The 25,225-nt window shown below is 45.1% G+C and overlaps 1 protein-coding gene across 1 annotated transcript in view; it reads left to right on the forward strand.

Annotated features, from left to right (window-relative positions):
* spon1b (spondin 1b) overlaps window positions 1–25,225 on the forward strand; it is a 401,065-nt gene that overhangs the window by 340,550 nt on the left and 35,290 nt on the right. The window contains 2 exon segments of the mRNA XM_038807896.1: window positions 2,443–2,524; window positions 6,448–6,630. Of these exon segments, the coding sequence (XP_038663824.1) occupies window positions 2,443–2,524; window positions 6,448–6,630 (265 nt within the window).

Below are 25,225 nucleotides of genomic sequence, written 5' to 3' on the forward strand. Positions count from 1 at the left end.
CCAGGGTAGGGAGGATAAAGTACAGACTTAAGAGGCACAATACTGTGGAATTTCTCATTGAGGTGCTGCTTGGGCAGGGTTCTGGCAGAATACACTCTCCATCCCACCCATAATCCAGAGAATTATTGTGATTTCTTCCCTCTGTCCACCACTGCCCACCGCCCAACTGATCACCATCAAAATATTCAAATTATTCATTCTTGTGTGGTTGTTATTGGCTAAGACAATATTTATTGCCCATTCTTGGTTGTCCTTGTTCAGGTGGTGTTGAGCAACCTTCTTGGATGCAACTAAATGGTTTGCTAGGTGGTTTCAGAGGGCAGTTAAGAGTCAACCACATGAGTCACATAGTGGCCGGAACAAGCAAGGACAGCAGATGTCCCTCCCTAAAAGGCTTGAACCAGATTGTTTTTATGACAATTCAGAAGTTACAAGGGGCGAAATTCTCCGGGGACCGACATGACGCCCATTTCCGGCGGTAAAAAGCGATGTGGACGACTCCGGCGTCGGGGCCTTCTTTTAAGCCGGTAATCTCCCTTCCCGAAAGGGCCAGCAGCGGACTGACGCGATACGCGTCAGTTTCACCAGCTGCGGAAGTGGCGAGTCCCAGCGTTTGTGTGGTGGGGAGAGAGAGACCCGGCGTTGTTGGGGGGGGGGAGGAGGAGGAAGAGAGACCCGGCATTGTTGGGGTGGGGGGGGACCCGGCGTTGAGAGGGTGGGGGGTTGCGGCGTTGAGGGGGGGGGTTGCGGCGTTGCGAGAGATGGGGGCGGCGTTGGAGGGGGGTAGGGGTGGTGGGGAGGGGGGTACGGGTGGTGAGGGGAGTAGGGGCGTTGGAGGGAGGTAGGGGTGGTGAGGGGGGTGGTTGGGGTAGGGGGCAGCGGCGTGCAGAGGGGGGGGCGACGGTGCGTTGGCCCCGGGCATCCGTCACCCCCCCCCCCCTCTCTGCACGCCGCTGCCCCCAACCACCCCACCACCCCTACCCCCCCCAACGCCCCTACCCCCCCACCACCCCTACCCCCCTCCCCACCACCCCTACCCCCCTCCCCACCACCCCTACCCCCCTCCCCACCACCCCTACCCCCCTCCCCACCACCCCTACCCCCCTCCCCACCACCCCTACCCACCCCCAACGCCGCAACCCCCCCCCCCCCGCAACCCCCCCCCCCCGCACTCGCCCTCGGACACTGAACGGCGTCAACCATCATCAATGGTTGACGCCGTTTTAAAGCTACTCTGTTTTTCGCCGACGTGACCCATGGCCACGTCGGCGGGACTTCGGCCCATCCGGGCCGGAGATTTGTTGAAAGAAAAATATAATGTAATCCCGCTGGCGCCAGCTGTTTTCAGAGGCTGCCGGCGGGATTTGCACAACGCCGGTTTTTGGCCGATCGGAGAATAAAAAACCCTGCGGGAGCGGGATTAACGCCGCTGCCGGCCGATTCTCCGACCCTGCGTGGGGTCGGAGAATTTCGCCCATGGTCACCATTACTGAGACTAGCTTTTCATTGCAGACGTATTAAATCAATTACATTTAAATTACCCATTTGGCATGGTGCGATTCTGACTCGCGTCTCAAGAGCATTAGTCTAGGCCTCAGTACTGCCTCAAAAAGCTACATTTTGCAGGTGCTGGAAACCTGATGAAAGATCACAGACCCGAAAAGCTAACATTGGTTTTCTCTCCATGGACCTGCCTGATCTGCTGTGTTTTTCCAGCATTTTCTGTTTTTAGCCTCTGGATTTCTAGCCCAGTATTATAACCACTTTGTTACTGTATCCCCACTTAGCTATGCTGTACCCCTATTTAGGGTGCCGATGTTTTGCGACATTATACTTTCCATAGTGATACATAGCCTTGAGTAACAAGAACATGCAGAGTTCAGTAAAAATGAATAAAAACAGAGCTGTTAGTCAATTGCCATTGACTCATGCAAGATGGTGTCAGCCAATGGAAGCCACACTCCCCTTTCTCAGAACCTCATAGATGTTACAATATAGGTGATTTTTATTTCTACAGAGCCGAGAACGGGAGAGTTGGATTTCAATGTTGCTGTGATTTACAAAATAATTGCACATTCAGCAGGTAGGGGTTTTGAAACTGCAAGCTTGCGGTTACATGATTGGGAGAAACTCTCACGGGCACCGTCTCCAATTTGAAGGAAAGTCCATTTAAATTCCAATGACAACAAGGCCATTGAAATAGTGAACCATTTCATAAGAGTCCACGTCACGTCCGTTCAGGGAATTGGAAAGGATCAATCACAAAGGTGTATTTTTGCAACATAATCACAGATGCAACATGTCTTTTAAGAATACCACTGAATTAAATTTACCAGAGCTTCTTTTAAATGTTAATAGATCTTTTTTTTCAGTGCTTTCTGCTTGTCTAAATTAGACCTTTCTTTCTTTTCATGATTTTTAATTATCATTCATTGTTCACAGGGGGAACAGTGTAATATTCAGCCTGATAATGTTGATGATATCGTGGCTGATCTTAACCAAGAGGAGAAGGAGAAGGATGAAGGTAATTGTGTTAATTATTTCATCCAGGGTTCTAGTGCCTTTTCAGACTGAATGAGTACGTTCCTACTGTAAACAAGGTTATTTTAAAGAAACGATTGGCCAATTCAATTTTGTCTCTTGCATTTAGCTTCAGTTTGCTGCTTCCAAAAACATCAGTGAGCTAATGGTATGAATTTGAGTCTTGGTACAGAGATTTCCTTTAAGAGTCGCTAAGATGAGGAGAAGGTTTTTTTTGACATAAGTTGTCATGATGCTGCCTCTCTGGGTGGAGGGAACAGATTCAAACTAACTTTCAAAAGGGAATTGGTAAATAATTTGGGAAGGAAACTTTTTGGGGTTTTCTAAGGGCTATGAGGGGTGAACAGTGGGAATGGCACTAATTGGATAGCTCTTTCAAGGAGTTGACACAGGCATGATGGGCTGAATAGTCTCCTCCTGCACTCTATGACTTCCATACTTGCATCCCCACTATATTCTAATCGTGTGCGATTTGCTAAATCTTTTCCATAAACATCAAAGGACGGGCAGGAATTTTGTTTTCAAATCCCTCCATAACTCACTAATTCTGTCATCTCCTCCCATCCTATACCCTGTGAGACATCTGTGCTCCTCCAATTCTGGCTCCTTGAGCAGCCTCAATTTTAATCGCACCACCAGTGGTGGCCTTGCATTCGGATGCTGGAGCCCTAAGTTCTGGAATTTCCTCCCTAAATATCTCAGCCACACTACCTCTCTCTCCTCCATGAAGGTGCTTCTTAAAACCTAGCTCGTTGACAAAGCTTTTGGCCACCTGTCTTAATATCTTCTCATCTGGTGCGGGTGCCAACCTTCGTCTTGTTATGCTCCTGTGAAGTGCCTTGGGGCAATTTATTACATTGAAGGTGCTACATAAATACAAGTCGTTGTTGTTCTTGCGCAATGATTGACTTGGGTAATCAAAGTGTCCAACAACATGAACATAAAACTCAACCGTTGTGGGACAAATTCTCAAACAACATGGATGAATTTTTGAAAAAGAAACATTTTGAAGTAAAAGTCCTCTGGTGGTGCCACAACATTACCTGAATCTCTTGTGCTTAGAAGGTTGATGAGTGATCCAATTGCGGTCTCTAAAATGATAATATGATTTGATGGGGTAAATACAGAGAAAGTATTTCCCCTAGTGAGGGAATCCAGAACAAGGAGACACAATCTTAAAATTAGAGACAGGCTGTTGAAGAGTTGGACCAGGAAGTATTTTTTCAGAAAAAGGTTAGTGGGAATCTGAAATTCACTCTCAAGGCCACCAAGGCAGCGGGGGATCAACTGAAAATTTAAAATCAGAGATTAAGACCATAAGACTTAAGACATAGGGGCAGAATTAGGCCACTCGGCCCATCGAGTCTGCTCAGCCATTCAATCATGGCTGATATTTTCTCATCCCCATTCTCCTGCCTTCTCCCCATAACCCCTGATCCCTTTATTAATAAAGAACCAATCTAACTTTGTCTTAAAGTCACTCAGTGATTTGACCTCCACAGCCTTCTGCGGCAAAGAGTTCCACAGATTCACCACTCTCTGGCTGAAGAAATTCCTCCTCATCTCTGTTTTAAAGGATTATCCCTTTAGTCTGAGATGTGTCCTCTGATCCTAGTTTTTCCTACAAGTGGAAACATCCTCTCCACATCCATTCTATGTTCGCAGTATCTTGTAACTTTCAATAAGATCCTCTCTCAACCTTCTAAACTCCAACGAGTACAGACCCAGAGTCCTCAACCGTTCCTCATACGACAAGTTCTTCACTCCAGGGATCATTCTTGTGAACCTCCTCTGGACCCTTTCCAAGGCCAGCACATCCTTCCTTAGATACGGGGCCCAAAACTGCTCATAAAACTCCAAATGGGGTCTGACCAGAGCCTCATACAACCTCAGAAGGATATCCCTGGTCTTGTATTCTAGGCCTCTTGACATGAATGCTAACATTGTATTTGCCTTCTTAACTGCTGACTGAACCTGCACATTAACCTTAAGAGAATCATGAACAAGGAATCCCAAGTCCCTTTGTGCTTCTGATTTCCTACGCATTTCCCCATTTAGAAAATAGTCTATGCCTAAATTCCTCCTTCCAAAGTGAATAACCTCACACTTTTTCACATTGTATTTCATTTGCCACTTCATTGCCCACTCTCCTAGCTTGTCCAAGTCCTTCTGCAGCCCCTTTGCTTCCTCAATACTACCTTAACTCGACAGATCTTTGTATCATCTGCAAACTTAGCAACAGTGCCTTCAGTACCTTCTTCCAGATCATTAATGTACATTGTGAAAAGTTGTGGTTCCAGCACAGACCTCTGAGACACACCATTAGACACCGGCTGCATTCCTGAAAAAGACCCCTTTATCCCCACTCTCTGCCTTCTGCCAGTCAGCCAATCCTCTATCCGTGCGAGTGTCCTACCCTTAACACAATGGACTTTTTTGTTTGCTAGACTTTTAGTGCTAATGGTATTGAAGGACATCGATCAAATCTGGTTGACGAGAGTTGAGGTACAGAGAAAGCATGATTTACGAAAGAACAGGCACAAAGGGGGCTTTTCCTGCTCTTGTGTTCCTCAGCTGCCAGGCAAGGTTTTAGATGGAGAATAATTGAGACAATCAAAGTAGACCTAGGGTGGGATTTTCCAAACAATCCGCAGTGGCGGAGACTGCCTGCAATCAGCCAGTGGCAGGATCTTCTGGAACCACCGCCATGAACAGGGTTTCCCATTGAATGCAACTTTCGTTGCTGGGAAACCAGTGGTGGGGATACACTGTCGGCAGGACCGGAAGATCTTGGTGGCGTGCATGACTGGAAAATTCCAGCCCTAGATGCTAAAATGGGACAACTGACGTATGCGCTTTGGTGAATGGAGAGGAAAATTGGTGGGGAGTCGGCAGGGTTGGGGGAAACAGGGTGTGTGTGGGTAGCATGGTAGCTCTGTTGCTTCATAGCTCCAGGGTCCCAGATTCGATACCCGGCTTGGGTCACACTGTCTGGGCGGAATCTACACATTCTCCCTGTGTCTGTGTGGGTTTTCTCCGGGGGCTCCGGTTTCCTCCTGCATGTCCCGAAAGACATGCTGTTAGGTAATTTGGACATTCTGAATTCTCCCTCTGTGTATACAAACAGGCGCCGGAATGTGGCGACTCGGGACTTTTCACAGTAACTTCATTGCAATGTTTAATGTAAACCTACTTGTGACAATAACGATTATTATTTTTATGTATAGTGAGAGCCCAAACCTATATTGCTATGTTATGCCTTATTCAATTGTTAAATTAACCCCATTGAAGCTAAGGATAAGCCATCACTTTTACAAACAACTTGTGTTCATAAAGTGCCTTTAAGAAAATGTCCCAAGGTATTTTACATGAGTATTATAATGCAAAATATGACACCACATCACACAAGGAGATATTAAGAAAGATACCCAAAAGCTTGGTGAAGGAAGTTAGTTCTATTGAGTCTTTTAAAGGAGTCTTTTAAAGGATGAAAGTGAATAGAAATGCACAGAGGCTTATGGAGGGAATTCCAGAGCTCGGGGCCTTGGTAGCTGAAGATACGGCAGCCAATTATGGAGCAATTAAAACCAGATGTTTTCCAGGGATCGGAGCAGGAGGAGCACAGAGAGGGTTGATGGTTACATGGCTGGATGCGATTTCAGGAATAGGCAAGGTCGAGGACAGTGGAAGTCAGCAAGAACAAAGCGTGAGGGCTGAATGGGTTTTGGTGCATATTAAGACACAGGCAGTAGAGATTTGGATGACATCAAGCTTATGGTGGCTAGAATGTATCAGATTTATCAGGCATGTATTGGAATCGTCAAGTTATACTTAAACATGTTTTGGTCTGTGAAGTCCTTGCCAATATAATTGAGTAATTGTCAATGTTTAACATTTTGGCTACAGATGACACTCCAGAAACTTGTATCTACTCAAATTGGTCTCAATGGTCAGCCTGCAGCTCTTCGACCTGTGAGAAAGGAAAACGAATGAGACAAAGGATGCTCAAAGCACAATTGGATCTAAGTGTGCCTTGCCCACATACTCAAGACTTTGAGCCTTGTATGGGACCGGGTTGCCGTGATGATGGTAAGCAAACCCTGTGAATATTGTGAGAGATAGATAAAAGGAATGTGGGTGATGAATTAAACGGACAGCCCAAGATAACGGTGTGATGTGGAATCAACACTTATCCATGTATATTGAGGGATAGCTCACAGATTCTGAGAATTGTTACGGCACAGAAGGAGACATTCGGCTCATTGTGTCTGCACCGGCTCTCCAAATGAGCATTATGACTTAGCTCCATTCTCCTGCCTTTCCTCATACCCTTTGCACATTGTTTCTATTTAAAAAACCATCTCATGCCTTTTCAATGCCTCGATTGAACCTGCCTCCTCCAACTTCCAGTCAGTGCATGCCAGAGCTGAACCACTTGTTGAGTGAAAAAGCTGTTTCTCACATGACATTTGCTTCTTTTGCAAATCACTTTAAATCTGTGTCCTCTCATCCTTGATCCTTTAATGATCAGGAACAGTTTCTCACTATCTACCCTGTCCAGCGCCTCACGATTTTGAACACTCTATCAAATCTCCTCTTAGCCTTCTTCTTTCCGAGGATAATAATCCAAGCCTCTTCAAGCTATCCACATTTCTGAAGTTTTCATTCCTGGAAGCATTTTTGTAAACTCAAGTCGGGAAGTTCAGGAACCTCAACTTTCATTTTACCTCTGGAGGCCAGATTTCGAATTCAGCTCATCGAATGGAAAGAATGTTTTTGTTAGACATGGATTTGAATGAATTTGTGCAGTCTCAACCCTGTTCCTGGGTCTGCAATAGAAGACGGCAAGCCATTGGGCATTGAATGGACATCCCCAGGGAGAAAAGACACATGGCAAATGGAAAATGCACCTGCTTTAAAAAAAGCAAGAACTTACATTTAAATTGCCCCTTTCACAACCCCAGCACATCCCAAGGCACTTTACAGTCAGTGAATAACTTGTGAAGTGTAATCACTGTTGTTATGTAAGGAAGTGCGGCAAGCAATAAACAAGCTTCCACCAACATTGATGACATAATAAACAGATAACCTGTATTAATAGTGTTGGACGGGATAAACAATGGCCCAGGTTAGTGCAAAGAACTCTGCTGCTCGTCTTCAAAATGATACCATAGGATCTTTCTGATTCACCTGTGAAGGAAGATAGAGATTCAAATTGATGTCCTACCTGGATGATAATGAGGCATTGGGCATCTTTCATTCGAGGCCAGCAGCACGGTAGCACACGTGAGGCTTTGGGCAGCATGGTAGCACACGTGGCTAGCACTGTGGCTTCACCGCGCCAGGGTCCCAGGTTCGATACCCCACTGGGTCACTATCTGTGCGGAGTCTGCACGTCCTCCCTGTCTCTGCGTGGGTTTCCTCCGGGTGCTCCGGTTTCCTCCCACAGTCCAAAGACATGCAGGTTAGGTGAATTGGCCATGCTAAATTGCCCTTAGTGTCTAAAAAGGTTAGATGGGGTTATTGGGTTGTGGGGATATGGTGGAAGTGAGGGCTTAAGTGGGTCGGTGCAGACTCGATGGGCCAAATAGCCTCCTTCATCACTGTAGGTTCTATGTATCTATAAGACCCTGTCCCCAAGAAAGGTCAGTGCTAATAATGGGGACCAAGTGTAGAGAATTATTCAGTTCTCTGCACTTGAGGTTTAAATACTCAAAACAAATGAAATCACGGAACTGAGCAGTACTATCCTGATTCTATTCCCTGAACCAACTGTAGAACCTCGGGTTTAGTTTGTCCCCGGGAGCATTAGTCATTAATTTTCCCTCCTCTAAATTAGTAATTCGGTAATGGTACAGAGCATATCTGCTTTGTGAGATGGAGATGGTATCATCCAGGTTCCCACATTCCTGCTACTATGCTTTAAACTGTGGGCCTCATAATTATCTGGCACAGAAAGTCAGGCTGCAGAAGTATGTTTGATATTCCAAATCATTCAAAGTAGACAATTTGTGAATCAAGGCTCCTTTACATATGGGAACAACTATTCCCTATGAGAGCAATCTTGCAGCTGTGTAACATTTACCAGCAATAGATCAGCTCCGAAACCACTGGAAAGATGAAGAGAGTGTGGGCTTTCTCAGGCTCCAAGAACCTTGCCAGCATTTGAGGGAGAAGCAAACTGAGAATGTTTAAAAGAAGGCTGCTTTGATGGCATTTGTTGAGTGATGAATTTTGCTCAGGCACTGGGAAGACTTAATGGGTTGAGTGTTGACCAAATCAGAAAGAGAACATGCTTCCCAACAAATCAAAATATGCCATGTCTCGTATCCTTCAAACCATGTCAACCTTCTTAGAATCATAGAATCATAGAAAAGTTACAGCACAAAAGGAGGCCATTCAGCCCATCTTGTCCATGCCAGCCCAAGGACAGAGAGGTGCCCTTTCTAATCCCACCTTCCTGCACCCAGTCCATAGCCTTGTAGATTACAGCACTTAAGGTGCAGATCCAGGTACTTTTTAAAAGAGTTTAGGGTCTCCGCCTCTGTCGAAATTACTGCACGGCATACACGGGAGTACTCTTTGATCACTCTTTATTGACTTGTGCACAAAGAGAGGAATTCAGTGGAGTTCACTCCATTACTCTCTCTGAGTCCAGTGAAGCAGAAACAGCTATGGCTTTATCAACCAATAGAATTACAGTTGCAGTCTAATCCTTCATTTGCATGTCACACAACAATAATATCATAGTTAGACTCACATTTTAAACCAATGAAAGAAAAGTAATTCTAGCCAAAAGAAAACAGGGCAAACAGACCAATAGAAAAATGAGCACTTCTTTTGCATACTTATCTCCCCTCCTGCCCTTGGAGGTTATGGTACTTTATAGAAAAGCACATTCTTGTTGCGGCAACCTCCATCATTCTGTCACCACAGACGTACGTCATTCACTAAGAACCAGGATGTTATGGATTCCACACTGACCCATATCCTTCCCAAAGAACCAGGATGTTATGGATTCCACACTGACCCATATCCTTCCCAAACAAACAGGATATTATGGATTCCACACTGACCCATGCCCTTCACTAAGAAACAGGGGGCTAGATTCTCCACCGGTGGAATACGCTGTTTTGCTGGCAGCACGGTTTCCCGACGTCGTGGGGCTGCCCCACGATGGGAAACCCCATTGACCAGCCGGCGTAACGGAGCATCCCGCCAGTGGGGTGAACCTGAAATGTGGCACGGCGGGGCAGAGAATCCAGCCCAGGATATTATGGATTTAACACTGACCCATGTCTTTCACTAAGAAAGTTTATTATGGAATCCACACCTCCACCACAAACTCAGGCAGTGAATTCTAGACTCCCACTGCCATCTGTGTAAAAATGTTCTTTCTCATGTCCCCGCTATACCTTCTGACACTTATCTTGAATCTATGTCCCCGGTTCTGGAATGCTCCACCAAGGGAAACAACTTTATCCTATCCACTTCATATTTTCCCCTCATAATTTTGTACACCTCAATTAAGTCACCCCTCAGCTTTCTTTGTTCCAAGGGAAATAACCCCAATCTCTCCTTGTATGTACACTTTTCTAACGCTGGCACTCTCTCCAGAGCAATTACAGCCTTTCTGTAATGTGGTGACTAGAACTGCACACAATATTCCAGTTGTGGCTCACCCGTGTTTTATATAATTCGAACATTACATCCTTACTTTTACATTCTATGCCTCTGCCAATGAAGGAGAGCATTCCATATGCTTTCTTTACAATCTTGTCTACTTAAACTGCTGCCTTTCGGGACCTGTACACTTGTATACCAAGATATCTTACTTCATCTACCCATCTTAGTATATTCCCATTTATTGTGTACTCCCTACAACTGTTTGACCTCCCTAAATGCATGACTTCACAGTTCGCTGTGTTAAATTCCATCTGCCAATTTAACATCCACTCCACAAACTCATCTACATTATTTTGGACATTATTGCTATCCTCTGCACTGTTCACAAGTCGGCAATCTTCGTATCACCTGCAAATTTCCCAACCACGCACACGTCCAAATCATTAATAAATAATTAATGGGCACAAGTGGCTAGCACTGTGGCTTCACAGCACCAGGGTCCCAGGTTCGATTCCCCGCTGGGTCACTGTCTGTGCGGAGTCTGCACATTCTCCCCGTGTCTGCGTGGGTTTCCTCCGGATGCTCCGGTTTTCTCCCACAGTCCAAAGACATGCAGATTAGGTGGATTGGCCATGTTAAATTGCTCTTAGTGTCCAAAAATGTTAGGCGGGGTCATTGGGTTACGGGGATCGGGTGGAAGTGAGGGCTTAAGTGGGTCGGTGCAGACACGATGGGTCATATGAGGAAAGGCTGAAGGACTTGAGGCTGTTTTCATTAGAGAGAAGAAGGTTAAGAGGGGACTTAATTGAGGCATACAAGATGATCAGAGGATTAGATAGGGTGGACATCGAGAGCCTTTTTCCTCGGATGGTGATGTCCAGCACGAGGGGACATAGCTTTAAATTGAGGGGAGATAGATATAGGACAGATGTCAGAGGTAAGTTCTTTTCTCAGAGAGTAGTAAGGGCATGGAATGCCCTGCCTGCAACAGTAGTGGACTCGCCAACACTAAACACATTCAAATGGTCATTGGATAGGCATGTGGACGATAAGGGAATAGTGTAGAGGGACTTTAGAAGGGTTTCACAGGACGGTGCAACATTGTGGGCCGAAGGGCCTGTACTGCGCTGTAATGTTCTATATCTATCTATAGTCTATGTTCTATGTTCTATAACACAAACATTAAACAACTCTCCAATTGCAAGGGCAGCCATTGACCATTACCCTTTGTTTCCTGCTACTAAGCCAACGTTTTATCCAGTTTGCCACATTGCTCTGTATCCCATGTGCTTTCACTTTCTTGACCAGTCTGCAGTGGTACTTTGTCAAACGCCTTGCTAAAATCCATGTACACCACATCCACTGCACTACCTTCATCAACCCTTCTTGTCATTTCCTCAAGAATTCAAACAAATTTGTGAGGCGAGACCTTCCTTTAACAAATCCATGCTGACTACGCTGAACTAGTCCATGCCTTTCTATGTGACAGTTCATCCTATCTCGCAGGATTGATTCTAATTTTCCCACCAACAATGTAAGACTAACCGGCCTATAATTGTTTGGCATTTCCTTCCATACCTTTTTTAAAATATGGAACCACGTTTGCATTTCTCCAGTCCTCTAGTAGCCCTGCTATATCTAGAATTGGAAAATCATCCTCAGAGCATCTGTTATCTCGTCCCTGACCTTCTTCAGTAGCTTTGGAAACAATCCATCTGGCCCTGGTGACTTAACAACATCGAAGAATTTCAACACTTTGAGTACTTGCTCTCTCTTTAAGTTTATCCCATTCAGTATCTCAGTGTTCCTCCTGGTCTACTGTATCTGCATCACCCATTTCCTTTGTAAACGCGGGGACAAAAAATTAATTTAAAACCCTTCCCACAGCCTCTACATCTATACACAAGTTCCCTTCTTCATCTCTAATTGGTCCCACGTTTTTCTTAACTAACCTCCATCATTACTATATTCGTAAAACATCTTTGGGTTTTCTTTAACTTTACTTGCTAATCGTTTTTCATGCCCTCTGTTTGATTTCCTTATTTTCTTTTTGATTTTGTCCCTGCACTTCCTCTACTCATCTAGGATATCTGCAGTGCTTAGTTCTTTGTGCCTATCTCATGCTTTCTTTTTCTGTTTAATCTTCCCCTGTATTTTTTCAGACAATTTGGCAGTATGACTCCTATTTTTGAAGGGGACATGTCTGCTTTGTACATTTCGGATCTCGGTGCTTCCCACTGGTTTTCCACTGATTTATCCTCTAGCAATGCTGGCCAGTCCACCTCAGTCAAGTTCCTTCTAATTTCTGCAAAATCTATCTTCAGAATTTTTACCCCTGTTTTATCTTGGTCCTTTTCCATGGTAATACTGAATCTAACTGAATTGTGATCACAGTCTTGTGATCTTCAGGAGTCCTCTGCTCAAAGGCAGGTCCGACCCACAGTGCCATGACATCCACTCCAGGTACGCCAAAGAGGAAGGTCCAGAATGCAGCTTGAACAGGAGTCAAGAACATGCTGTTGGCACAAACCTGACCCACACAAACTGTTCGCCTACTAAGGTTGCAAAGAGTCCAGGTTGCTGTGGCAACATACATTCTTACATGCATGCTGTAATCCACATCTCTGAATAGTGATAGTAGAGGCCCCAATTTTATTTCCATCACATGGCTGAATCTTTTCCACTCCTACCATAGTGACATATGTTGGGAAAATTTATATGTTAATTCTCAACCTGTTTGGCAGCTTTAAGAACATCCCTTCCTTGGCCATGGAGTGGAACTTGAATCCAGAGCTTCTGTATCAGAGGCAGGGGGCAAGACTGTGGCACTGTGCCATAAAACCTCTTTATGTCAAGAGAAGGAAACAGATAATAATAAACAGTAAATGTACTGAAGGATGCTCATTCATTGTTGTGATCGCTTTTCAAAATTAATTCCGGTTATTAAATGAAAGAATTATGCCACAAGATTTCATATTTTAAACAAGAAATTTTACTGTAACAGAATGTTTTAAAAAGCAAGTAATGCGAACTTAACTGTATTTCATAAACTCTTGTCCATTATAGGCAAAAACCAAAGAATTCCCCAATACTTTCAGGCCCTCAAGGGTCCCTTCAATTCCCCTGGGACATAACCACGGCTCTCTGGAATTCACTGTGATTCTTCTCAGTATTCCAATTATTCCCTGAGGTATGAGCATCTAGCTGAGTTAACTCTACAACTCCCCTTAAATACTTTACGGGCGTGGGCTCCCACAACTCAAAGGTGAGCCTCACTGTTTTCTTCCTGAGTACCTCCAAATGAGAAACATCCATGATTTTGAATAACCCTCTGAAACTGGTCTATACGTCCTGGCGGATTCTCTCTCTGCTTGTCTCAAAGCTGCTGCCAGGCTGACTTCGACTGCCTGTTTGTGTGAGAAACCACACAGATAAAACAGAGCTAAAGACAAAAAAACCTCCCTGCAATTTATCTCCACAGCAATGTGGCATCCCTAGGATTTGCCAGGTAGAAATTTAAACTAATTATTTCCAAAGTTAAAACTGTCGTTTAATCAGAAAAGTGCATGAATATTTTATGACCTTCATTTGTTTACCAATTTCTTTCAAACCCTTCTTTGATCTGGGAAAATTACATGAATAATGTAAACATCTCATTGAGACAACAATAGATATCTCATCTCCAGAACGAAGCCCAGAGTACGGCCACGAATTGTTTACCGTTTCATGCTTCCGTCTATTTAATGAAGAAAATATAGGCCACCCTTTGATGCAATTACTTTAGGTCCAATTATCAGCTTCTCAAACCAGGGGCGGATTCTCCGCCGGCGGGATGCTCTGTTTTGTTGGCGGCTGGGGGTTTCCCGATGCCGTGGGACTGCCCCACAATGGGAAACCCCATTGACTGGCCAGCGTAACGGAGCATCCTGCCGGCAGGGTGAGGCAGAAATGTGGTGTGGCGGGCAGATGTTTTAATTTATCGTATATTTTTAAAAATCAATTCCAAAACTAAAGCATATGAATCGTGAAATTATATATTCATAACATCACACGCAAAAGGTTTCCTCTTTGCAGAGAACATCCTTTTAGTCAATGCTATTAGAATGAAGACCTATCGGGCAGGCTGGATTTTCATCAACGAGGCAGAAATTCTTGATATCATGAACACACCTCCATGCTAGCAGGGCCAGCCTATGGGATTTTCATCCAAGCGAGGTGTGGACTTTAATGGCAGGTTTAAGGTAGAGAAGGAGATACCTGATGCCAGGGCTGGCTCAAGGTACCGGCAACTCGGGCAGTCACCCGGAGCGCCATGTGCTAGGGGCGCCGCGTAAAAGACTCGGGTCCCGCGCATGCGCAGTTGGGCCGGTGCCAACCAGCGCATGCGCGGTGGCCGCCCTTCCTCAGGCCGCCCCGCACAAACATGGCGGATGGATCCAGGCTCGCCGGTGGTCACTCCGGCCCCCCCCCCCTCGGGCTCACTCCGGCCCCCTCCCTCGGGCCCCCTCCGGCCCCCCCCGCCCCCCCTCCCCCTCCCCCTCCAGCCCCCCCGGCCCCGCCCCCCTCACCCTCCAGCCCCCCCCCGCCCCCGGCCCCGCCCCCCCCACCCCACCCCCAGCCCCCCCGCCCCGCCCCCGCCCCCCCGAAGGGCGCCGAAGTTCAGCTTGCCCGGGGCGCCAGCAACCCTAGGGCCGGCGCTGCCTGATGCCAAGGTGGCCAGGTTAAAAGACCCATGGCCAATGACAGAGATATCGGCCCAGTTCTGCAAATCAGGGTAAATCCACCTTCACCATTGACCCTTCTCCCCAACACCCTCATTCCCGTCACCCCCTTATCCCATATATTACTTATCTCCTTCACCCCTACTGTCCTCATCCCCTTTCACTTTCTCTCTTCCTTCATACCCCTTTTACCCCACTCATCCTCTTTTACGTCATAGCTTCCTCAACACCTATGCCCCCTTACCTCCAACTCCCTCATCTATTCAGCCCCTCCACAACTCTTATCCCTTCCCACTCTTCACCTCTTCATTTCCTGACCCCCTCATCCCTTTTTCCATTATCCAGTATCCACTTCATAAAGCCCCTGTAATTTGTAAGTATTTGAAAAGCTCATAAATTTGTCAAAATAAACATCACTTGGATAGTTAATTAAAAATTAATCTCCTCCAAGAAGTTCATAAACCTATCATCATAAACAAGCTCACATTTCCAAGGAGAGCTGTGTAAACATACCCTGCAGCCCAGAATCCATTAGTGATTTGGAAGGTTGCAGAACCATCAAACTGGCACTTCGCAGCACAGTTGTGTAAAGAAATCCTGAAGTACAGAGTCCATTACTGTCTTTGAAGCTCCCTCAAAGATCAAATATCTGTCAAAGCTTTCAAACAGCCAAACAGATGGCGGAGCTTTTCTGTAAAGAATGATTTAAAGCCATGAGAAATCTACAAGTAATTTGGTTTTGAATTCACAATGGGCGATGCTTTCCATATTGTACAATGCAGAATAGCACTTTGGAAAATCTATTCTAATGCACCTGAAGATTTTTCCATTTTTACAATGCTTTCTTTCACTTAACAGTTGGCAGAATTGACAACCTGGCAACCCAATTATTTAATGATCACTTTCCATTTCCAATTACAGTGCTGTCATTACTCACTATAGTAGAAATAGATATGAAATGAAATGAAATGAAGAAATGAAAATGAAATGAAATGAAAATCGCTTATTGTCACAAGTAGGCTTCAAATGAAGTTACTGTGAAAAGCCCCGAGTCGCCACATTCCGGTGCCTGTTCGGGGAGGCTAGTATGGAAATTGAACCATGTTGCTGGCCTGCCTTGGTCTGCTTTAAAATCCAGCTTTTTAGCCCTTTGCTAAACCAGCCCCTTAACTTAAACCCAAGCATTTCATGACGAATTGTAACGGGATAACTCAATTTTAACTGACCTTTTGGACTCTTCCCTCCTCCAATCCATAGTTTACACCTCCACTCACCAGGTATGATTTAGAAACAGTTCTGAAATATGGCCACTTTGATGAAAATTGCGGAAGTTCGGCAATGTCTACTTCCAGAATGGTGCCAGCCATAATGTCTGGATTTGCCACCCTAACTCATTTCTCACTCAATGCAGATATCTCAAAATAGAGTGGGGCCTGCAAACTCATAATCCAGGTTTGTGCTCTTGTGCAATATTGAGGGAATCCTGCACCTTTTGGAGGGGCTGTCTTTCAGATGAATCATTAAACTGAGTCCTCTTCGGCCCTCTCAGGTGTGTGCAAAAGATCCCCAGGTCCTATCCTGAAGTGCAAGGGTGTTATCCCTGTTATCTTGGCCAACAGCACCAAAGTAAAACAGACCATTGGACTTCATCACATTGTAGGAGCTTGCTGTGTACTATTTTTAAGATGAGTCTGGGAGTTCTGCACAAATACTAGTCCTGACCAATTATTTGTCCTTCATCTAACATCACTGAAATTAAGTTTTTTGTTCAATTTGTTTGTGGGATGTGGACTGGCATTACCAGCATTTATTGTCCACACTTATTTGCCCTTGAGATTGTTTTGGTGAACTGCCTTCTTGAACTGCTGCAGGTCATCTGGGGTAAGTACATCTTGCTGTTAGGGTGGGAGCTCTGGGATTTTAACCCATATATAATGATGGAGCGGTGATATATTTGTGAATCAGGACAGTGTGTGGTTGGAGGAGAAATTACAGGTAGTTGTGTTTCCATCCGTTTGCTGCCCTTGTTCTTTTAGATATTAGAAGTTGTGCATTTCAAGGGTTCTGTAGAAGGGGACATGATGAGTTGTTGCAATACATCTTGTAGATGGTACACACTGCTGCCACTGTGTGTCGGTGGTGGAGGGGTTGAATATTTAAGGTGGTGATTTTCGTGCCAATCAGCAGGCTGATTTGTCCTGGATGTTATTGAGCTTTTTGAGTACTTTTGGAGCTGCATGCATTGAAGCAGGTGAAGTCTGTTCCATCACAATCCTGATTTTTCCTTTTTAGATGACGGGCATGCTTTGGAAGTCAGGAGGTAAGTTGCTTGTCACTAAATGCCCAGACTTTGACCTGCTCTTGTAACCACTATATCTTTACATGGCTGATCCAGTTAGGGTTCTGGTCAATTTTGAAAGCCATGATGTTGATGGTGGGGGATTCAGTGATGGCAATGCTGTTCAATATCAAGAGGAGGTGGTCAAGATTTATCTCTTGTTGGAGGTGGTCATTACTTGGCACTTGGGTGGCATAAATGTTACACACCACTTGATCAGCCTAAACCTGTCCAGGCTTTCTGCATGCTGGCACAAGCAGTTTCCTTATCAGAGGGGTTGTGAATGATATTAAACACTGTACACTTATCTAGTCCTAACCACGATGCTGTTAGTGAGAATTTGCTGTATACAAATTGGCTTCTCCATTTCGTACATTACACAAGTGATCAGATTTCAAAAATAGCTAATTGGCTGTAATACACTTTCAGATGTCTTGAGGTTATGAAATGTGTTCTCGAGAAATGCAATTTTTTTTAATTTGAGGTTGTTCCTGAAGACTCCAAACATGTTGTGAGCATATTGTATTGCCAAACGCTGCTTCAGCAAACTGATCAACCGTTTAGCAGGCCTGTCAATCCTGGTGTGTCTAATTACTTTACTTCAAAGAGCAGATGGCAATTTGAACACGGAGGCAGCAGACGGGTTGTTGCAGTAAAAATAAACTTTAACCAGAGTTGATAGGAAATGGCTTGTGCAGTGAGTTCGGCAATTCTTTCCCCTTCAGGAGGATCAGAATAAAGTAAAGGCAGAGCTTGCTTTTCCAAAGACCTCAGGGTGTTCCAAAGCGCTTTACAGCCAATGAAATACACCCAAAGTGTAATCACTGGGACAATGCAATCTTCCACAAACAGCAATGTGATAAGTTGCTTTTTAGTGATGTTTATCCCTCAACCAACTACCTGTTCTTCTTGGGATATAGAGCCCAGGAGAGGGGAGGTGCAGATAGTGCTAATCACTGGGGCCTGTGCTGAGGGGTGACCCTGACTTATTGGCTGAGTAGCCTTTCATTTGAATGGTTAGTGTCCAAAGCAGCCAATCCGGCGTACAGACCATCCCGATTAACAGGCTGCTCGACCAATGATTGCTGTTGTCCTGAACAGTAACAATCATTGGCCCAGTAGGTGATGCCAACTTCCCCAGTCCTTCCGTTTCCTGCCTATCTCCTCGTGGACTTCCGTTTGGTGTAATCGGACTCGTGTGTTGCTTTCTCTCCTGATTGGAACCTAAAGGCTGCTGGGCTGAAGGAAAGTAACCCTTGAAGGTAACCCCAGAGTCCTGAAGCACCCCCCCCCCCCCCCCCCCCCCCAGTCAGTCCCTTGACGTTGTCAACAACAACTGTGTCTGTAGCCCAGGGCCCTTCCCCTCCCGGTCTCAGATATTTTTTGGAAATTCATGTTTGATGTTGTGCCAAGCCAGATCACAGGCAGCTGCTGCAGTGTTTCTTGCTGAGGGGAATGAGAATCTCAGAAGAAGCCTGATTGCTTTCTCTTGGGCTGGCAAAAGGGGTTATTTTTACTCCAGCAGAAACAGGAAGTTTTGTAAATGCTCAGCACATCTGGTTCCATCTGTGCAAAGAGAAAGAGAGGGTGAGCAACCCTTTGGCAGAACCAGTGCAGATGGTGGATCTGAATCATTGGCCAGCAGTTTCACCTCCCATTAGTGACGGGCGGATTCGGTGGCGGGAGTGGAAAATATCACCGGGAAAGCGAAAGTTGCATTTCATGAAGCCGTCAAACCAGGAAGTGATTATCTTCTCCCCTTATCAGCAATGGGTTGCAATTCCTGACTTTCAATGTCAGGAACCTCGTTATAATAAATTGGCAGATAATTATCAGGCCCATACGCTGGAATCATTCCCCCACATCAAAGCATCCATCCACGGCGGTGTGCAGTCACAACGGTGTGATGCATAACTGCTCTGAGAAGGCATGCGCCTGTCAAGCAGTACACTCAGGGAAGTTCAGGGGTCATCGCAGTGCTCAGTGGGGAGAGGGTCTTGCCAGGGTAGTGCCAGCTAGTGCTAGATGATGCCAGGGGTATCAGCTCGATTCCAAGTGGTGCACCTGGAAGTATTTACCACATTTAAAATTGAATGTGAAACCAGGATTCATGGTTCAATAAAATCTACATGGGGACTGTTGTTTGAGGTGCTTGTGAAGTTCGAGTCCGTTGGATGTTGCTGTCTGGATATTGCACAGGGGCCCGGTTCAAGAAAGCGGCGTAGGTGGCATAACATGAATGAACAAATTGTGTGGAATTGTTTGACAAAGCCTTGGTTGTAAAGTGTATCAAACTGAAACTTTAGCTTTTGATGGGCTTTATAAATAGTTGCATGGGGGCACAAAAAACAAGATGTTTTTCTACAGTTATACAAAACCCTTTGACCCCACTGTGACTATATTGCCCAATTTTGGGCACGAAAGGATGTGAGAGGTGTTATATTACACTTTGTGGTAATATGTCGTTATTCTTTGCCTTGTGATCCAGAATGGTCTGTTGAGTTGATGATAAAGAAACCGCCAATCTTTGGATTGAAGCAAAACTAATTTATTGAATAACCATTAATTTAAATAAAGTTCAAACACACTACAGAGCTATAACTGCGAACAAAGTAAGGTTGAATCTGTTAAACAGTACTCTGTAATCTAGTATTAACTAACGATAACCTTGTGCTAACTCTCTCTCTAATCTAAACTATTCCTCGTGCTGTGATCAATACTTCTCCTTTGCTGTGATCAATACTTCTCCTTTGCTAACTACCCAAGATTCCCTGAGGTCTAATATTTATACTGGGAACTGGTGCTGCCCTCTAATGTTTGAATGACACGGAGATGTAATAATTAACCCTTCACTGGCGTATCTATACACATATCATTACAAGAGGGAAGGTTAAAGGTTTTGGTGGTGGTGAAGATAAAGGGCCTGGAAACAGAAGAAACACCAGGGCTCGTGATTTTACTCCCTGGTCCTGACGGGATGATTTGCACCTCCCTGAGAGGACATGTTGGGCCTTAGTTTAACAGCTCATCAGAAAGATGGTAACTCTTGACAGTGTAGCACTCCTTCAGTAGTGCAGTGGGAGTGTTAGTCTGGATTATGTGCTCAAATCTCTGAAATGGAATTTGAATGATCACTCTTCTGATTTAAGAGGTGAAAATGGCGCATACTTAACACACATCGGGCGCAATTCTCCGCACTCACGACGGTGCGGAGAATAGCGGGGTTCGTAAAATTTTACGGCCATGCTAGTCTGACGCCCTCCCGCTATTCTCCCCCCCCCCCCCCCCCCCCCCCCCCCCACCCCCCCCCCCCCCCCCCCCCCCCACGTCCGACTCCCGATACGAATCGCTGCCGCCGTTTTTTTACGGTCAGCAGCGATTCTCAGCTGGCCGATGGGCTGAAGTCCAAGCCCTTTACGGCTGTTTTTACGAACGGTAAACACACCTGGTCTGGCCGTTCGTAAAAACGGCCGTAAAGTGCCGATTTTTAAAACCATGGCACCGATTGGCACGGCAGTACCACGGCCGTGCCAAGGGTGCCATGGGCCCGCGATTGGTGCCCACCGATCGCGGGCAGCGGGTCCGATACCCGCGCACTCTTTGTCCTTCCGCCGCCCCGCTGTATCACTTCGGAAAGTGAAAGCATGCGCGGGTTGGAGTCTTCCAATCCGCGCATGCGCGGCTGACGTCATGTGACGCATCAGCCGGCGCAAACTCTGGCAAGCGGGCTTAACAAAATTCGTTAAGCCCGCGATGCCGGAGTTTACGGCGGCGGCATGCTAGCCCCGACCGGGGACCAGAATCGGTTCCCGGTCGGGGAGGGGGAGGCTGGCGTCAAACCCACCCGGATTTGACGCCAGCCTTACGATTTCTCCCTGTTTGGGAGAATCGCGCCCATCATGTATTACGTCTACAATTAACATTTTGAATGGCTTCATTCTAGTTATGAGTTGAAGCAGCAGCTGTTGAGTGCCCAAGGGGAAGCATTAGTATTCTGGAAATTACTTGGCTGTTTCCAAGTGTATCTGACCTGAATTGATTGTCTGAACTGCTGTTGACTTGCTAAAACTGCCAGCCAAGTGATGGCAAGTGATGGATCATGTGTAACAAAATCTTGGATGTAATAATGAAGACCTGTGCTCAAGGGCTAGTTGTGTTTCTAGCCAAACTGTTCCAGTAGAGCGACTACTGGCATCACAAGTGAAAAAATGCCCACAAAAAGCAGGACAAATCCAACCCAGCCAGTTATCATCCCTTCAGTTTATCCTCAATCGTCAACAAAGCGATGGGTGGGTGTCATCGGTAGTGCTATCAAGTGGCACTGGCTCACCAATAAACTGTCTAGAATGACAAGGGAAGCAGGCACATGGGAGGACCACCAGCTCAGGTTCCGCTCTAAATCACATACCAACCTGACTTAGTTGGGTCAAACTCTTGCTTATAATAGCGCTGTTTACCCGGACTGTAACAGCAGTTTGTGAAGGCCACCACCTTCTCAGGGGAAATGGGGATGTACAAGTGATAGCCATATCCAGTGAATTCATCTTTTAAAAAATGACTGAATATTCTGCAGCGAGCGACTCCCAAAGCCTCTCTGATAGGGAGATGAAGCTTATCTTCAGAACAAGGGTAGATTTTTGACAATTAATTTTGTGCATTTTCCCAGTAGTTTGGAGTGTAGCAGATGTTGGAATTTTATGCAATATGTCTTATAGTCGTTGTAGAAACAGCAACCATTTAGACACAAGACAAGAGGCAGGTGAGCCGCATAATTAAATAAGATGTACAGCAGGCAACCTCCCTTTCCCTGAATGCATGTCTATGAAATGATAATTAATTGTTGTTAAATCCTGTTTCTTTCAGTCTTCTCACTCTCATCTTCAAGCATTAATGATAGTTTAGAGGCTGTGCATTCATAATTGCTGACAAATTAATTTAATTGTGATAAGTGTAAATCACATCATCCTTAAATACATATCATGTTGATGAATTCGAATATTTTAAAAGGTTATATTAAATATAGAAGTCTCACACTAACGTCAGCTTTGGGAGAAGAGGTTTATGGGGTGATGATATTCAAGATTATGAAGGGCTTTGATGAGGCTAACAGTGATGGATTGTGTTGACTGCTCAACTAAATGATAATGCAAGTTTCTGATCATCGTGAAAGGAGAACAAAACAAAATTTGTGTGGCAGCTTATTCATGTGTGATTGCTTGGTTCAAAAACATTCCCAAAGCAGAATCCATAAATTCTCTAATTAGGTAATTGCTTGAGGAAGATGTACGTAGACCAAGTGGTCACGTGATTAAGTGACGCCGCGTCTATAAAAGAGGCCTTGTGTTGGGACAGTAGGCGTTATTCCTGGAAGTGCAGGCAGACCACGAGTGTTGAAGTAGCTGTTAAGTTAGCGAATAAACTATTTTTCATCATAAGTTTTTGTTGACTGTGATTCGAGAACCCAACGCATGTACATGGTGTCAGAAGTTGACAGTATGGCACAAGGACTTTGCCATGGTAACCCACTCGCCTTTGATGAAAATATTACAGATAGGTGGGAAACGTTCGAGGAGGAGTGGCATATTTATTGCGGTGCTGCATTGTCTGACAAGTCAAGAAAGGTACCGGTTTATAGCCAAATAATCTTAGAGGGCCCCAGTTGAATGCCACATGTGATGAGATGATTTGACACCACCAATAGTCTGTGCTTCAAGAGGAGTGCCAGTAGTAATGAAGTAGAAAGTAGTTAATGAGCTGTATTGGATGACAGCATTGGAGGTCTTAACTCCTATAGACGAGGTCACAGAATGGGTTTCAGCAATTGTGGCAGCAATAAAGACAGATGGCACAGTCATGATATGCATTGAACCAGTGCACTTGAACAAAGTGCTGCTCAGACCTCCTCACCTTATGAACACAATGGAACCGGTCATAGCAGACATACCAAATACTAAGGTATTCAGCATCCTGATGTAAGACGTGAATTTTGGCAGATCTTGTTTGATGAAAAATCTTCAAAACTAACCACATTCATGCCTCTGATAGGCGGATATCATTTTCTTCCTATGCCCTGTGGGATCACCATGGACAGTGAGCTTTTCCAGCAGTGAATGCAGCAACTCTTTGTAGGCCAACCTTGCAAGATAATTATTGATGTCATCCTGGTTTCAGGCCATATCAAGAAACAACATAATGTACATCTTCGTCTCCCCATCGACAGAATCAGGACCATACAGCTAAAATTTATTCCTATGAAATGTAGATTCAAATGTCAACTAGGTTCCTTACATGAACCATTAATTCACAGCCAATGGTGTAAAGCCCAATCCAGACAAGACAATGGTTATATGACAGATGATCATTCCTGTACACAAGCATGCTTTACAGCACTTTCTTGGTATGACAGATTATCTTTCTAAGTTTATCCTGTGTTATAGTGAGGTCACTGGACCTCTTTGTCAACTTCCCCACCAGAATGTCGAATGGTGCTGGGAAGAGCACCACATGGCAATTTTCAACAGACTTCAGCAAGCATTCACAGCGCCACCGGTGTTACAATACTTTGACGTTCGGGTTCCTGTACTCATATCAGCAGATGCCTCCTAGCATGGACTTGGTGCAGTCTTCATCCAGAATGACAGACCTTTAGCCTTTGCTCCAAGGGCCCTCTCTGAGACTGAGACTCATTATGCACAGGTCGAAAAGGAACGTCCTGTTTTGGCCTTCGCCTGTCAGATGTTTCATGACTTCATATAGAGTCATCTAGTAACTGTTGAAAAAGATACCACCCACCCATGACCATCTTAAAGAAGCCTCTCCACACTGTGTCTGCATGGCTAAAGTTGCAACATTACAATCTCAGCCTGGTATACAAATGTGGTAAGGAGCTGTACTTGGCTGATGCCATCTCCAGAGTGTTCTTGCCCATTACACACCAGACAGATTGTGAAGAACGGCAATAGAGGTACTGTCCTCTCGTCAAGTTCAGGAACTCAAAGATGCCTTCCATGCAGACATCACGGGCGGGGTTCTCCGTCCCAGATTTTTGGCGCAGCACGCCCACGGGATTCTCCGTCTCGCTAGCTGGCCAATGGGGTTTCCCATTGTGGGATTCACTGTACTGCCCTTCCATATTTTCAGATACGGGAAGGGAAGTGGGGGGGAAGACATGATGAACCATGCACCACCTAGAACCCCTTAATCCGTGACTCAGTGGGCATGTAAATAGTTATGCATTGTTAGCTCCTTTATCTTGTATGTTACACAGCAGTCTGTACATAGTTTCCTATTGTGCACACGGTTACATCTCATGCCACCAGGTTCTCCAACTGAACGGGGAAATGTAGACCGAGTGGTTACGTTATTATGTGATGACACAATTACAAAAGGCGTCATGTGGCGAGAGCACAGGTGTTGAATAGCTGCTAAGATAGTGAATCAAATATTTTTTGTTATAATTCTTGCTGTCTGTGATTCTCGAACCTGTCAAGGCCCTCAGCTCTGGAATTCCATCCCTAAACCATCCTACCTCTCGACCTCCCTCTCCTTGCTTACGATGCTCTGAAAAATATATCTCTTTGACCAGGCTTTGATCACCTGCACTAATATCTTCTTCTATGGCTCGGTGTTAAATCTTATTTAACACTAAAACACAAAAGCTAAATATTGCAGATGCTGGCAGCCTAAAATTAAACACAGAAAAAGCTGGAAATATTTATCAGGTCAGACAGCATCTGTGAAAAGAAGAACAGTTAACATTTCAGGTATGTTCTGATGAAAGGCCGACCTTCCAGCATTTTCTATTTTTATTTGTTTAATAATTATGCTTGTGAGGCACCTTGGGACAACAGGGGTACAATTGCAAACTCCACAGTATCCCGCAAAAGGCTCCGATGACATCATTGCATAACATGTGACATTACCAGCAATGGTGTTACTCTGACATCACAATATTTTACTACACTTTATTACATATAAATGTGAGTTTCTGTTGATTTTT

The sequence above is a fragment of the Scyliorhinus canicula genome, chromosome 9 (assembly GCF_902713615.1).
Source record: "Scyliorhinus canicula chromosome 9, sScyCan1.1, whole genome shotgun sequence".
Lineage (NCBI taxonomy): Eukaryota > Metazoa > Chordata > Chondrichthyes > Carcharhiniformes > Scyliorhinidae > Scyliorhinus > Scyliorhinus canicula.